A 14,901-nucleotide genomic window follows, 5' to 3' on the forward strand; every position below is an offset into this window, starting at 1 on the left:
TGCAAAGGGACTGCAGATTGAATGGAGTTTAGTAGTCTGTTCCACCACCATGGGGAGAAGAGTAGGTCTCTGTTGAAAAGGTTGGATCAGCGTAGTGGGCGGGAGGGAGTGTAGACCTGGATGAGAAAGTTTTGGTAAGAAGGAGCCGATTTTGTTGCTGTTTTGTAAGCGAGCAGAAGTGTTTTTCAATTGATGCGACTATAGTAACTGGGAGGCAGTGTAGGGATGAACAGCAGAGTGAGGTGTTGTTTTGGGTATAGGTTGAAGACCAGTCGCACTGCTGTGTTTTGGAACCTCTACAGGGGTATGATAGTACATGCAGGAAGACCTGTGATAACATAACTGAAACGTATCTCAGAAAGTAGGCTGCTTCTGATTCTTTTACCCCCCAGGGGGCTCTGAGGCTTTAAGAAATAATCTGATTATTTAGCAGCAAGATGGTTTTTTGACAAGTTTTTCCTGACATTAATGGTTTCAATGAGAATCCAACTACTGTTAATCCAAGCTAACTACAGCTGCCGACAAAGAGCCTTTGATTCATACTTAAAAGTAAGATTTTCAGTCAGGTTTCTTTTAATCACAGGCTCAAGAACAGATCAATGAAATGTTTCCTGGTGTCTTTCCAACCCAGTAAAGCTTTAATCAATTTCTTTTTGTTGACCGGAATCCCCTGAAACTGACGCCATACCCACAAAGCTCTGTGTCAGTCTGTGACCTGTGACATATGACAAACTCCCCCTGCTCCTTCAACTACTTTCCACGCCCTCACCAAGATGTGGTCTCTGAGCGATTCTTTGCTCTGGAGAGAACAAAGGAAGGAAACATCCTTGTTGTTTGGAAACCACACAGCTCCATGGTTCATGGTTTTTTCTGCAGGGATAACCACACTGAATCAGCATCTGATCCACTATTAATTTTAATGAGAAGATGAAAGAAATCCAAGAATGTGTAGGCTTTTCTTTTCTTCTTCTGTCTTGTGTGTGTGTGTGTGTGTGTGTGTGTGTGTGTGTGTGTGTGTGTGTGTGTGTGTGTGTGTGTGTGTGTGTGTGTGTGTGTGTGTGTGTGTGTGTGTGTGTGTGTGTGTGTGTGTGTGTGTGCGTGTGTTGGGGGGGGGGGGCTGGTTTTGCAGATCGATGAGTGATAGGAAACCCGGGGAAAAGTCCTGACTTGAGGCTTGGAAAACTGTGACATTGCACTTTGAACCCTTCACCTCATTGACAACAAATACAAAAAGAGGAGAGATGCAAGGAGGGAGGGAAAGCAAAGAAGGATGAATGGGAAGAGGTTTGAAAGCAGAATTCAAAGGGAAGGGGATTAAGCCAAGCTGAAAAAAGAACAGGGGATTTCTACAGATGAAAGAGAAGGAGATGGAGGAACAAGCTCATCTGTTCTTGTATGTTACAGTTGCACATATCAAACACACTCACATTCAGCCAAACTGAATCATCATAAAGCTCTCAACACAGAAGAAAAACCCAGTGAGCATTTTAGATTATCCTAAAAAGATGTTAAAAACAATACAGGCAGAAGTGACAAGACATTCAAAAGTGGTTCAAAAGTCAAAGCTTTCCCCCCAATCTTTAAAGATGATGTCTGACTCTTTAATACTCCATATTTCACAAGGATTTACATTACATTTTTCATCCTGTATAGTGTTCAAATAAATGCATGCAGTCATTTGACTGTAAACATTTATGACTGTGTGCATAAAAGTCAGTGTTTTAAATTCTGACAAAATATGGTCTCAATGTAAACAAGAATTGATATTAATATACTGTTGTGCTGGAAAATGTGTTATTTTGAAATGTCTTTTTATCTTTATCATTGCTGCAACACACTAGCATGCTTGAACGTGCAGCTCCTGCTTCTTCTTCTTCTTCTTCTTCTGCTTTGAGATTTAATGGAAGTTGGATTCCAAGTTGTTGCCTTACTGGCATCCTCAGGTGAGCACGACAATTACGCCATTAACGCAACATCCAAATATACATCAATTTTCAAAACTACGCCCATGTCTGGTAACCTTCTAGTTGGCGCCACACGGCCAATATAGGACCATATTACTTTCATATGAAACTATGAATGCACTAAAACAGGTCTTTGTGTGGACTACATTCTTCTCACTTCTTCAAAATGACTTTTGAGAAAATGCACTCTAATACATTTCATTCACCTTTCAACTTTAAGATGAACTTTTAGACAGTTGAAGATTTAGTGTAAAGAATTTAGTGTGAGACTGGATATCCCCCTATTTCCTCAAACATTTACAGGATTAAAGCCAATCAGCTTCTCACAAGACTATAAATAGAATCTTCTATCCACCACTATTGAAAAACCACAACATTCTCCAGACACACACACACACACACACACACACACACACATACAGCTCTAGCTCCCACTGTGGATACACTGGTATAGTTTGAGAGGAAATTAAAGCCATCATAGAGAGGGGAACTTGTGTGAGAGTGCATTGGCAGTTCAGCTGTTGTTCTCTTCACGGTCTCCAGGATAAAAGTAAAGAAGTTAAGAGGTTTTCATGACAAAGCCAGACAAAGAGGACATACAGGAGAGGGAATAATGAGAGGTCTGGTTTTTATCCTCTTCCACTGATTCTCTTAATATGTGTCTTTCTGTAAGACAACAGCACAATTGCTCTTTATGTCTTACAGACTACAAAATCTAACATGGTAATAAGAAACAAGAAACAAAGGGGATGTTTTTTAAGGCAAATTTTATAGTCTCCAAGAAGTCCCATTCCAGTTAATTTTTTTTTGATCTATTTTCAATTATTGTGTTTTATACTTTTGGGCCCACAGCTAAAATTGAATTAAAACTTATGACTTGAAGCAAACTTGCAGGTCATGTGTTGTCTTCCAAATACACACAGTAGAACTGCCATGACCTGCCTTAAGTACTGGGTTTAGGTCAGGGTTAGGTTGATCAGGTGGAATCCTGTGAAATCACCCATTTTTAATGCTGGGTGCTTATCAGCATGATGTTACAGTGTAACTCTATTATCCTAAACAGACTTCATGAAGTGTCTCTCTTAGTCATCGCAAAAGACCTAAACTAATTTATTGGTGGAACTGCTTTTGCATATTTTCTCAAATGTAACACAACACTGTCAGTGCTTGAGGGATCAGCACAGATTACACAGCACAGACAAACTTCACATTATGAGAAGGAAAACATTCCTCAGATGGTTGGCTTGGCACGTCTGTCTTTTCTGTTTGTGTAAGTGTGTGTGAGTGTGTGTCATTAGCTGGAAGCACTAAAAACAGCCCAATGTCACGGTCATCTTTAACATCTGTCCTCTTTGAAACTTACCCACCAGGCCTCCACACAGACAAACTCAAGTACGTTTCGTTCTAACCAGAAAACAATTCTGCTTTTGCAAAACAAAATTACACAAACACACACAAAGGGCAGACCAAGCAACATGAAAGAAAAAATGAATAGCCTATTAAGCAGATCATGCAACATACCGAGCACTAAATGGTTAATGTAGTATGAAAATGATGAATATATGCCTTTACAGTTACCAGTCTGTGAGATATTATGGTCAGAAATGTTCAACAGGACCCTCCATCACTGTCATGAAACACCAAAACAGTCCATGTGCAGCTCCCCCAAAGAGTAAGAAGGAGACTGCACAGCAAAGTTGTGTTTTCAGTTGGTTCAGCATAATGCAACCCTCAGGTATAAAGTAGGCTTTATGGTGGAATAGCACAGCGGTTGTGTCATGTCGCATGTACAGAGGCTAAAGTCCTCATCATAGCGGCTGTGGGTCTGAATCCGACCTCAGCCCTTTGACGCAAGTCATCCCCCAATATCTGTCCCAACATTGTTCTATATAGCTGGCCTATCCAATATTTGCAAAAATGGTCCAACAAATATTTTGGGGGAAAAAAAAACACATTTTGTTTTTGTCTTTTCATGAATTTGTCCCCAATACACTATTTGAGTGCAGACCTAATGCACATCCCACATCGTCAAAGCATTTAAAAACATCAGTTCCTTCTGACTTTAAAAGTGGTGGATAAAAAGCCTATACTCATAATTTCATTTTTTTTTTTTAAATATCTTCATTGCTGCTATTATTTTATGTCTGAATTCCTCTCGAAATATCTCTTCCACGCTTACTTTCATATGAATTCTGTTAATAGAAGTAGCCTATAAGTTAATGTTCTGCGGCTGCCATGTGGACGTTCATGCGGAGCCCTCACCGCCTCTGTTGGTTAATCCCGCCCACTGAGAGCGCTCAAGACTGCCATAGGATGAATAAAAAAAACGCCGCCCCGCCCACTGGTGGAGTTTCTAACTTCACACACAGTTAAAGTAGACAATCACTCAGTGGGGTCACCCACTCCCGTGCCTAAACCAAGAAGATGCTGTAGACTGAAGCAGACAGTTTCTTAGACTTTCTTAATGGTCCATGAAGGAAACTGTGAAGCCTCACAAACAGACACAATGTGGAAACCCGCGTGCACATTCAGCTCCGCAGTAGAACCACGCGCCGCGGCAGCCGCAGTCACCTGCCTGCTAGTAACCGGGATGCTGGTCTTCACCGTCGGACAGCCGGGCAGCGCTGACCCGGCGGAGCCTCCGGCAGCTGCAGAGGCGGCCGGCGGGAAAGTTTTTTCGGCGTATTTCAGGAAGTTGACCCGGGAGAGAAGAGCGACTACGGGCCCCTCGAGGAAAAGCGCTCCCCCCCTGCCGATGGAGCTCTTGTTCCCGGAGGACGTGTTCATAGCGGTGAAAAGCACCCTGAGATATCACCGGCAGAGGCTGGAGCTGCTGCTGGACACCTGGATCTCCAGAAATATGCAACAGGTGAGCTACTGCCTAAAGCCTACAGAAGATAGGACTACATGTCAAAGTAAACTAAAGTTTTTACAACAGAAAGGCCTGTTGTTGTTTTTTTATCTTACCAAATCTTAGAAATGTGATTATAGCCTAACTTTAAAAGTATAGCCTCCCAAAACATAACAGCTGAAACAGTTTAAACCCTGGAGAGTCATAAACTACAGCGAGCTTTTTATAAGATTATAAGACAGTATAGTTCCAATTCAATGTTGTGCTTTATTCGCTGTTTACGGGTCAAATTACTTTATGTTTAAAAAAAAAAAGGTCAAATTGTGATTTTGGATACATCTCAGTTCCAAAACTGGGGAATAAGTCAATCAAGTAGAACCTGCATTAACTTGTAACTCACTGTTGTAGTTGTTGTTGCTGCTGCTGTTGTGTTAACGTGGTGTGTTAGCTGATGACTGGTCACCTGAAGGAAAATGTGAACCAGTAAAACATGGACTGATACTTTTAAGATCACAGCTGTACTTCATCTGTCCTTGTGAATAGGCTACTTTCTATCTCAGTGTGTGTCCCTCATCTCCTGCTGCAATTTCAGTCAAGTCATAACTCCCCCCTGAAATGTTCTGGCCTCTTTGATCTCTCCAGCCAGTCAATTGTAAAACAGAGATTGAGGCCTTTTGTCATGCATGAGAGGGAGATCTGAGGGGCTAAAACAGGCCGACCTCACTGCTGCCCATGTGTTGACAGACCAGGGGGGGGGGACATGTAGACAGGAAGGGCAATACTATAATAGGAGTCAGATGGATAAATGAATTTCATTAGACAGCCTCTATGAGATGCAGATTTGTCTGTGGTCTGCAAAAACAAAACAATTGTTTAGTGGGGGAGATCTGACTGTGATTTTTGAAAAAACACCCCCCTACATCATAAATACTGGTAGATCTGAAATCTGAGAGGAGGAAATTACATTTGAAAGTAGTTTGCAATTTCAGAGTTGGAAAGTAAAAAAAAAAAAACACCAGTGCAATTTAAACGCTTTTCTTTTTCTAGTTCATCTTTCCACCACTGCTCCACGAGATAGGGAAGCAGCACTTACCACTCCCATGTTATTTCTGGTACATCTTCTATAAGTGCACTAAAATACCTCTCACAATATGATGGTATAATCAACCCATTAATTTAAGTAATAAAGGAGTCATTCTTAAGTCTGAGCACTTTCAACCCTGGTACTTCACAGCTTATATTACTGTGTAATATAAGCTGGTGATTATATTACACTTGGTGATTTACACAAGTGCTTTGTGAGTGTCTGACTTTTATGTCGAATAAAGTGTTGAACTTTTGTGTCTCTTACACCAGTAAACAACCTGAATACAGCTACGACCAATGATTATTTTCATTTTTTTCTTGATTAATTGCAAAATTGTGATATGGCCTATGACCAGTTCCTTGAGTTTAAAAAATGCTTCCCAGGGTCTTTATCTCTCTGAAGGTAACACTTTAAAGTTAATACTGACACATTTGAAAACCTGCCCCTGAAATCTTTGTGAGTAGCTTATTCACAAACATCAGGACATTTTCCCTGTCATCATGGCATTGCGTACGAGTAACAGAGTCTGCAGTTATGATGACAGTTTAATGCTATTATATCAATGTTACGTTGAATAGGACATAGTCACACTATCAACAAAAAAAAACCATAATGCCTAACTAAAAGAGCATGAAGCAGCTTTTAGAAGTGCAGGATGATCACACCAACCGCTGGGATATAAATGTTATCAAATCCCTCCCACTTAATTGTGGCAGTGAATATTTCCTACTGCGTTCACACATCGGTTCCCCAGATGCGGAAATTTTAGTCAGCAGCTGAGTAAAATTTGGATACAGTTTGGAAATTTGACTGTTTGTGTTTCCTCATGCAGCTCACCCTGAATATTTCAGGACATTTTCAGGAGTTGCAGATGTGAACAGGGCTTACCATTGTGTGAAAATTAGTTAAATATCACAGAAGATTAAAAAAAAAAAAAAAAATATGACCAATTGGAATACTTTTTTTTTCTGGTTCAAAGAAATTCTCGTTTGATTAACAATTAAGTTGCTTAAAAATGTTTGTTTTGACCTAATCAGAAAACCTGCACTCTCCTCCTGCCACTGATCATCTGTTCCAAGTTAAACGTTAGACACAGTCTCATAGATAAGTATTTCAGATCAAACAGTAGAACAGACAACATTTTGGGTCTGATTCACTGTGGTGAATGAGTCAAAGACAAATCTGTTGCTACAAAACACATGGGTCTGTGGCAAGCTGCACCCAGCCGCTTCAAAGCTCCTAATCGAACGCAGACGTGAGTGTGGAGATGACAGCGGTCGCTCTGATTCCCATTTAAACCTCTGAGAGTCGTTCATGTTTCATCTGCTGCAACACACAGACGCGCGCACACACAAACACACTGTTGACATGAAAATAGAGCTTATGTCTGGGAAATCAGCTGGTGTGTGTGTGTGTGACGCATTCTTGCATTGGCTCTCACGGTCAGGTGTGTGTAACTCTACCTGTTTCCCAGGCACACCTCTATCCTATAAGACTGCTGAGTAATGGAAACACAGCAACACACACACACACACACACACAAGTTCTCACAGTGTTACCTACACAAACACACATGCCCTGGGAACTCTTCAGATTTCTCATTGGAAGTTTAAAATGCACACACACATGCGCACTCACACACACTTTCTCCTGCCCTGATTGTTGTTGTTGCTGCTGTTTCCTGTGTCGTAAAGCGCAACTTCTGGCGGTCTACTGACCCATTACCCCCCCCCCCCACTCCTCGCAGCCACATTTTTTTCTTCACACACACACACCCTCCCCACCTTCCTCCCCTCCTCGTACAACACAGACAGACACCAAACCAAGAAGCTGACTTCTCTCTAGAGGCTCAAGAGGCAGTAGTGAAAAAACAGGCTGACAAAAAGTCACAGCTGTTTATCCCCCCCCCCCCTCTCTCTCTCTTGGAATACAAGACTTGTAGCCAAGATTTTTTTTGACCGAGTTTGTGCAGCTTGGCAATGAAGCTGCAAAGTGGAATCATCAGGGGAGTGTGTTCAGTGTAGTTGGAAAATATTGAAAAAAAAAAGTATTCTCTAGCTCCTCAGATTCATCATATTATAAATTAAACAATGTACATGAGGTTGCAGTGCAGACCTTTACATCTAAAGTGAGATTTACGAAGAGGGATAAATAAAATTGGTATATTTTTTTATCTAAACAGCACCAAATCATAACAAGGACAGGACACTTATAAAAGAGCAAGTCCAGAACACATTCTTAGTTATGTTATTTAAAGAGACACACACCCTTTTGCTGCAAACGCCACATTACAGAAGCACAACCAGACTTCTGGCATCTTTCCCACTGATCTACCCCCAGGCTGCACTGCAGCAAACCATTAAGTATTGATCAGAGGATTTGCATGTTCAGAGTTCTCATGCAGTCTCACACTATTCATTTTAAATACTTCAAGGACCCATGCAGCGTTGCTGAAATTAACTTGACTGATTTAATGCCTTAGTGAATGACTTGCTGCAATCTAAGAATACCGTCCATTAAACATGGACATAGGCCCAGTGATGTCACCCATTGGCTACTGAAGTGGTGTTTTGAAGCCCAACCATGGTGGTTGCCGTATTGTAAATGCTGTCTCAACATATCACCCCTTATCTATGGTAGATTAGCTTAATTAAATGTTCCACCCTACAATGTGTGCCAATAAAGACATGAGACATGAGATTTTCAGTTTTTTTGGGTGTATGTGATTCCCTGGGCTTTTGGAGCCAGCCTCAAGTGGACACTTGAGGAACTGCAATTTTCCCATTTCTGCATTGACTTTATTTTCAACACTGAAGGTTGTCTCTTAAAGAATACAGCTCCTTGTTATCCCAGCCAGGCTTTCTTTCTGATCAACCATTGATCAGCATCCAACTTGGACCAACTAAAATAATGACAACAAACTTGGCTCCTTCTTCCCCGAACTCCCTCATCCAGGTCTACAATCCCCCCCCCCCCCCAAGCTCTGCCAATGAAAGGCGTCTGATCAAACCTTCAGAACCAGGCCCCAAGTCTTCTCCTCAGTAGTCCCCCCAGTGGTGAAATGAATTACCAAAAATTCTTCTATTTTAGGACTATTTGTGCCAAGGAAAAACGTCCTTCACTGTTCTAACAATACAGATTTAGAAAGTCTTACATAAAAGCTGAGATGCAATAGTGTAACCTCATTGTCTTTGTTTCATTTCACATCTATTGTCCTGGAGCCAACACAATATTTACAGACAGTTCTTTGTGTGCACCCGGGGTGTGTGTTCACTTCCTGTGGAAATTTGAGGGGTCTACATGGCTTCCTGAGTGCGCAGTGACCCTCAACCCCTTCACTCATCACATAAACACACTTACACACGTGTGTGCACACACACACACACAGCTGCTCGGCTGCTGATGAACAAGATCAGAACTTTTGTCTTGGCTTCCATCCAATTTAGCGGCGTCACTTGCTAGCTTGTGTGGTGTTGTACGTAAGCATGTGTGTGAGAGACGGAACAGTGGGATCTTTCACCTGAGATCATAAACAATCGTCTACAATCAAAGATGGCGGAGCAATGAGTACTTCTGTGTGACAGTGTTTTTGTTTCCCTGCTGTTCACTACGGGCTGCTGGAATAACATGAACTGTGTTTGTGTTCTTTTCCATAGACGTACGTGTTCACTGATGGAGAGGACGAGAGGCTAAGGAAAAGGATGGGTGAGCAGCACACACACACGCACACACACACACACACACACACACACACACACACACACACACACACACACACACACACACACACACACACAAAACATAGTTTTAGCTGAATAGCTGCAGTGTTATCTGCATAGTGCAGGAACCAGGCTGCTGACTGGGCAATACTGTGTTTCCACGAGGTGCAGGAAGTCAGTCTAATCAGTGGGCCTTTCCTCATCTCAGTAATACAGTTGTTTAACTTTCAATGAGGTATTCTTCTTAAATATCCACATTACAGATTACAGAACTTGATCTGTAATGTGGATATTTAATAAGTTGTTATCAAGCAGTCAGGCTATAATAGGATCCAAATGTCTGACTTGCTTGTGAAACAAACATTTATTCAAATTTTCTTCATCGAATCCATACTGTTCTTTTTTTAATATTTCCAACCCCTCTGTTTGAGATATTGGTTATTGATTTTGTATTTTATTGATTACTAGGAGCTCACCTCATCAACACCAACTGTTCAGCTGCCCACAATCGTCAGGCCCTCTCCTGTAAAATGGCTCTGGAATATGATGCCTTTATCACCTCTGGCAAGAAGTAAGACATACTTGACACACGCAGTAACAAAGTCTTGTCCTAAACATACAGGTATTCTTTTACTAACTTTAAACAACCTCTGTTGCAGGTGGTTCTGTCACGTTGATGATGATAACTACGTGAACGTCGGCTCACTCCTGAAACTCTTGTCTCAGTACAGTCACATTCAGGACATTTACATTGGCCGGCCCAGCCTTGAGAGACCAATAGAGGCCATGGAGAGGCTCAGCCCCACTGAAATGGTAAGCTTTATTTGGTCATGTCTCCCAAAACTTCATTGTGAAACTACAGTTTCTGGAACTACTGTATTGGATCAATTTGTCGTCCCAATGGTTGCCTATATTTCCTTTAAAAATGTAAATATGTTATTTAAGGGATCATGTCCCTGCACGGTGACTTAATCCTGTGGTTAACCCCCTTTGGTAGTTAGTCCCTTGCTTCTGATGAAAGTGTCCAAAGAAAAATAAAGATGTTTATCTCCTGGGTTTGGCTAAACACAAAGTCAGATCTTCACTGGCCTCAAAGAGAGACACAATACATACAGCAAAACAAATGTTTACTGCAGCTTTATTAATAATAATGATAAGATGTTGTCTGTGTGTGTGCAGAAGCAGGTGCGTTTCTGGTTTGCCACAGGAGGAGCAGGCTTTTGTCTCAGTCAAGGCCTCGCGCTCAAGATGAAGCCCTGGGCCAGGTAAATATTCACCTCGATGAGCGATGAGATTGTTTGAGAGATATTGTAGACTCTCCTCTAATGTAACTCTTGTTTTTCTCTGTGTAGTGATGGTTCTTTCATGACAACAGCTGAGCACATTCACCTTCCAGATGACTGCACTGTAGGATACATTGTGGAAGCTCTGCTTGGTGTGAGCCTCATCCGCTCAGCGTTGTTCCACTCCCACCTGGAAAACCTCGGACTGGTTTCAGATGCTCACAGCCAGGTACACACACATTCACACACACTCACACAAACAGACTCCCTTATCTGCCAAATGTTTAAACAGCTTGTGTATTTGTTTGTTCACCCTTCTTTAGGTGACACTCAGCTACAGCACTGTAGAAAACAGCAAAAACACTGTGAACCTGAGAGGACCTTTGTCATTAAAAGAAGATCCTACAAGGTAAAAAATTAGTTTGGTGGAGCTTTGCTTATATGCATGTATGTAAAATAGACTGCATTAAACGGTTGAACACCTAACAACTAGCATCATTTCACGGTTAATGATACAGTTTGGGGGGGCCTCACAAAACAGCCAGACAATTTTCAATAGCCTTGGTTTTTTTCTGACCATAACACAAAAGAAAGCAAAAGATACTCACAGTAACTTAGAGTTTTTAGCTTAATAAATTAATTATTAAAAATTATCTTCTGTAAAGTGAGTGGTTTTTTTGTGACCGGTCCTGAATCAGGTGGTCTTGTATTTTCAAAAGACAGCCTGTAATGTGAATTAAGAGGCCATAACAGAACAGTGAGAGGAAATACCATAGATTGTAAATACCAATAGTCAAAGCCTGAATGATCTAACGACAGGCTGAGAGCTGAAGTTTTAAGCCTACAGAAAAAAATGCCCAGCTATAGATAACATGTTTCATTCATAAAATCAAAACGGATGTGTTATTAAGAAATATTCACCTCACGTACAGCGTGTGCCCAGGAGGACAACAACTAATCCGACCAATATTGTGTTTTGTACCATGCTGTGAACATGTTAAGTTCTGCTGTAAAAACAGGCTTTTTTTGAATATGGTGTGTATGTGACTTTTGGGGATCTGCAGGGTTTTGCACTTCTGCATTGGCTTCATTTTTCAACACAGTATATTGCTGCTTGGGGAAAGACATATAATCCAAAAAGGCAAACAAAACAAAACAAAGAAAAACCTGATCTTATCTCCAGGCTTCCTGATATAAAGCAGGTTTATTTTTTATTAGTCCCTCTTCCCTTCTTTCTTCTGTTTGGTGTTGTCCTCTGTTCAGTCATTGTGTTATTGTGCAAAGAATCTGGCTAATTGTCATTCTTGTGTACCTTGACACTGATGGCATTGTGCTACAGGGAGGGATGGAGGGTGAGATGAGATAATCATGAGATAAGCTTGTTGACATACTGGCATGTAGGGGTTAATTGAAAAATGTGGAGAAAAATAAAAATCATTGGTACAATCAATAGTACACACTGTGTGTTTTTTTTAATTGTCAGTTCCAGGAAAGGCTTGAGTTGTGCAAACGTGTACTACAATCCTCCTTTATGTAAGGGCTTCTCGTTGTGAATGTTTTACTACTACGACAAGTTTCCTGGCTTTGTTTATTGTGTGTTTGTTGATGTATGCACAAGACTATTTGTATTCATGATCTAATGTTTGAAATCCCCAGTGGGCAGCTTCCAGGCATTGTGACACTCATTTCCCTCTTTTTTTCAGGTTCAGGTCGCTCCATTGTCTGCTGTACCCAGACACTCCTTGGTGCCCAAGATCCCAGTGACTTTAACACCCATCAAGAGAGACACACAGACTGGTGGAGGACAATTATTAAGTGCCTTAACTCAATATTCTCTTATGCTGGGGGAATTCAATGCAGTTGCACTTTTAAAAAGAGAAGAGGAAAAACACAAGTGTGATTTTGATGGCTTTGTAGAATCCAGACTCCATATCTGAAGTTTTATGTTGTCAGTGTTCAGTATTATCCTTTCTCTGATATCATGATGACTGAGCACTTTGATGTTTTCTTTCTGCTGCATGAAATTTATCATGTGATACAAAAACATTTAGGGGAAAAATGTTTTTTTTTTTTTTTTTTTTAAAGAAATGTTGAGAACAAGCATCTCAACATTTATAGTATTAAGCTAGCGGTTAGTTTTGCTAACAGGAAACAGTTAGCTTGGAATTTGTCCAACGTAACATATATGTAAGTGTGTGTAAACTAACAATGCAAAACGTTTTAATACGTGACTTAAATCAGTGCTGGATAAAACAAGATAATCCAGACAAAACCAAGCTAGCTGTTCTCCTGTCGCCAGTCTTTTTGCTAAGCATTGGATCAAGCTTTGAAGCATCTATGTTTTGATAAGAAGGCAAATAATGGTATTTTCCAAAAATGAACAAACTGTCACCTCTGTGACAAAACATTCTTCCTTTATCAATTTAAATGGGTGGATTATGAATGTGTTATGCTGTTTGACATTTAAAGAGTTATACAGTAGCACTATAATAGACATAAACTAATAGGTTTATTAGAGAAATGACTCATGTTGGGTTGTCCTTAATCTTTCTGTGCTTTAAAAGCAGCTGTTACAACTGAACGCGAGACGTTGAGTTGCATTCTGTACCTAAATAAATAAATGTACAATAAAATGAAGAATCTGAAATGTTCATGATCTTTCCAGTATCTGGACTCTACGTAGATATCAAATTTGGAGTTAATAAAAACAGTTTTTTGGTCAAATACTTGATTGTGTTTCTGAGATTGTGTTCTTGTTACATTACATACATACTAAGAGACAGGGCTTTGACCTTTTGTCTTTGACCTTTTGTCTTTGACCTTGTTTATGAGCTACTGGGTTCCTGTCTGGAGACAGAACCACCACTGAACTTACAAATTCCAAAACACACGCACACGCACTAAAACAACAGCAGTCCTCTTATCTGATCAAGCCTAAAACACGGCCCAGTAAAGACAAAGGCAAAACACTAGCTAACAGCATGACTTTCTATGTGTGGGTACGACATGGCCTAATTTCAAGGACATTTTTCAGAATAAAGACCAGTCAATTGGGGTTGGTCCTATCCCATCAGAGAAAAAACATTTGTGGACTTTTTGGTGACAGTAGGGTAGGGTTTGAGGGTCACGGTTAGTTCATGTTAGTTAATGAAAATCTTTGTGGGCTAAAGTGACCTGAGTAATCAGTGTGTTAATGTGGGCTTGTTTTACTCTTTTATGCTGTGGGGACTCAACTTCCTTAACGGAACAGACTGAAGTCCCGATGTGTACATGTTTGTGTAATGGCCTCTCTCCCATTGTGCAAACCAAGTGTGACATCTGTTGGCTGCATGCAGTAGTGCACATACTAGCAACAAACAATGGGTGTATTTAATACAGTAATACAGTGAGAGTAAAATGACACATGTATCTAATACAAGCAATCGTCAAGATTAATCCAAAAACAAGTTCACTATATTATATTACTATATAGATTTTATGAGCTTTTGCCATTGATTTGAAAGCTGAAGATCAACAGGGAATATGAGGAGAAATAGTGGGAATTATGCACCAATTACTGACAGGACCGGGAGTTGAATCTGTGCCTCTGTAGATGGGGTGCCTGTTTCACTGTCTAAGACTTGCTAAACCAGTGCCCGAAGATGCTGATTTTAAGAAAATTTGGAGAGGGAACAACTCAAAATCTTATTCCAAGAAATGCTGGTTTCTCATCTAAAACATAAGTATTCTATATTAAAAAAAATGTTAAAATGTTATCTCAAGATACCTAACAAAAATAGTGGGTATAGATCATACTCTTCATTATATTATTTATACAAACTAAAAAAGCCTTTCAACAGACAGAAGCCTGTTGAACAGGCATCAGTCGAATCTGTGCTGCTTGGAAAGTGGGATAAAGAGATGCCGAAAGAAAAGACACATACAGTAGAGAATAACAGAGCAACAACAATAACAACTACTACAACAATGAATAAGATAGATTTATAGCTACAATGCC

At 40.5% G+C, this 14,901-nt stretch overlaps 1 protein-coding gene across 1 annotated transcript; it reads left to right on the plus strand.

Moving 5' to 3' along the window:
* Window positions 1-4,337: 4,337 nt before the first annotated feature.
* LOC109991416 (beta-1,3-N-acetylglucosaminyltransferase lunatic fringe) lies at window positions 4,338-13,555 on the plus strand. The gene is made up of 8 exons (XM_020643690.3): window positions 4,338-4,833; window positions 9,559-9,607; window positions 10,090-10,192; window positions 10,281-10,434; window positions 10,801-10,886; window positions 10,974-11,133; window positions 11,228-11,313; window positions 12,608-13,555. The coding sequence occupies exons 1-8, from the start codon at window positions 4,429-4,431 to the stop codon at window positions 12,666-12,668; spliced, it is 1,104 nt and encodes a 367-aa protein (XP_020499346.2). The 5' UTR covers window positions 4,338-4,428; the 3' UTR covers window positions 12,669-13,555.
* Window positions 13,556-14,901: the final 1,346 nt, after the last annotated feature.

Source organism: Labrus bergylta, chromosome 1 (genome assembly GCF_963930695.1).
Source record: "Labrus bergylta chromosome 1, fLabBer1.1, whole genome shotgun sequence".
Lineage (NCBI taxonomy): Eukaryota > Metazoa > Chordata > Actinopteri > Labriformes > Labridae > Labrus > Labrus bergylta.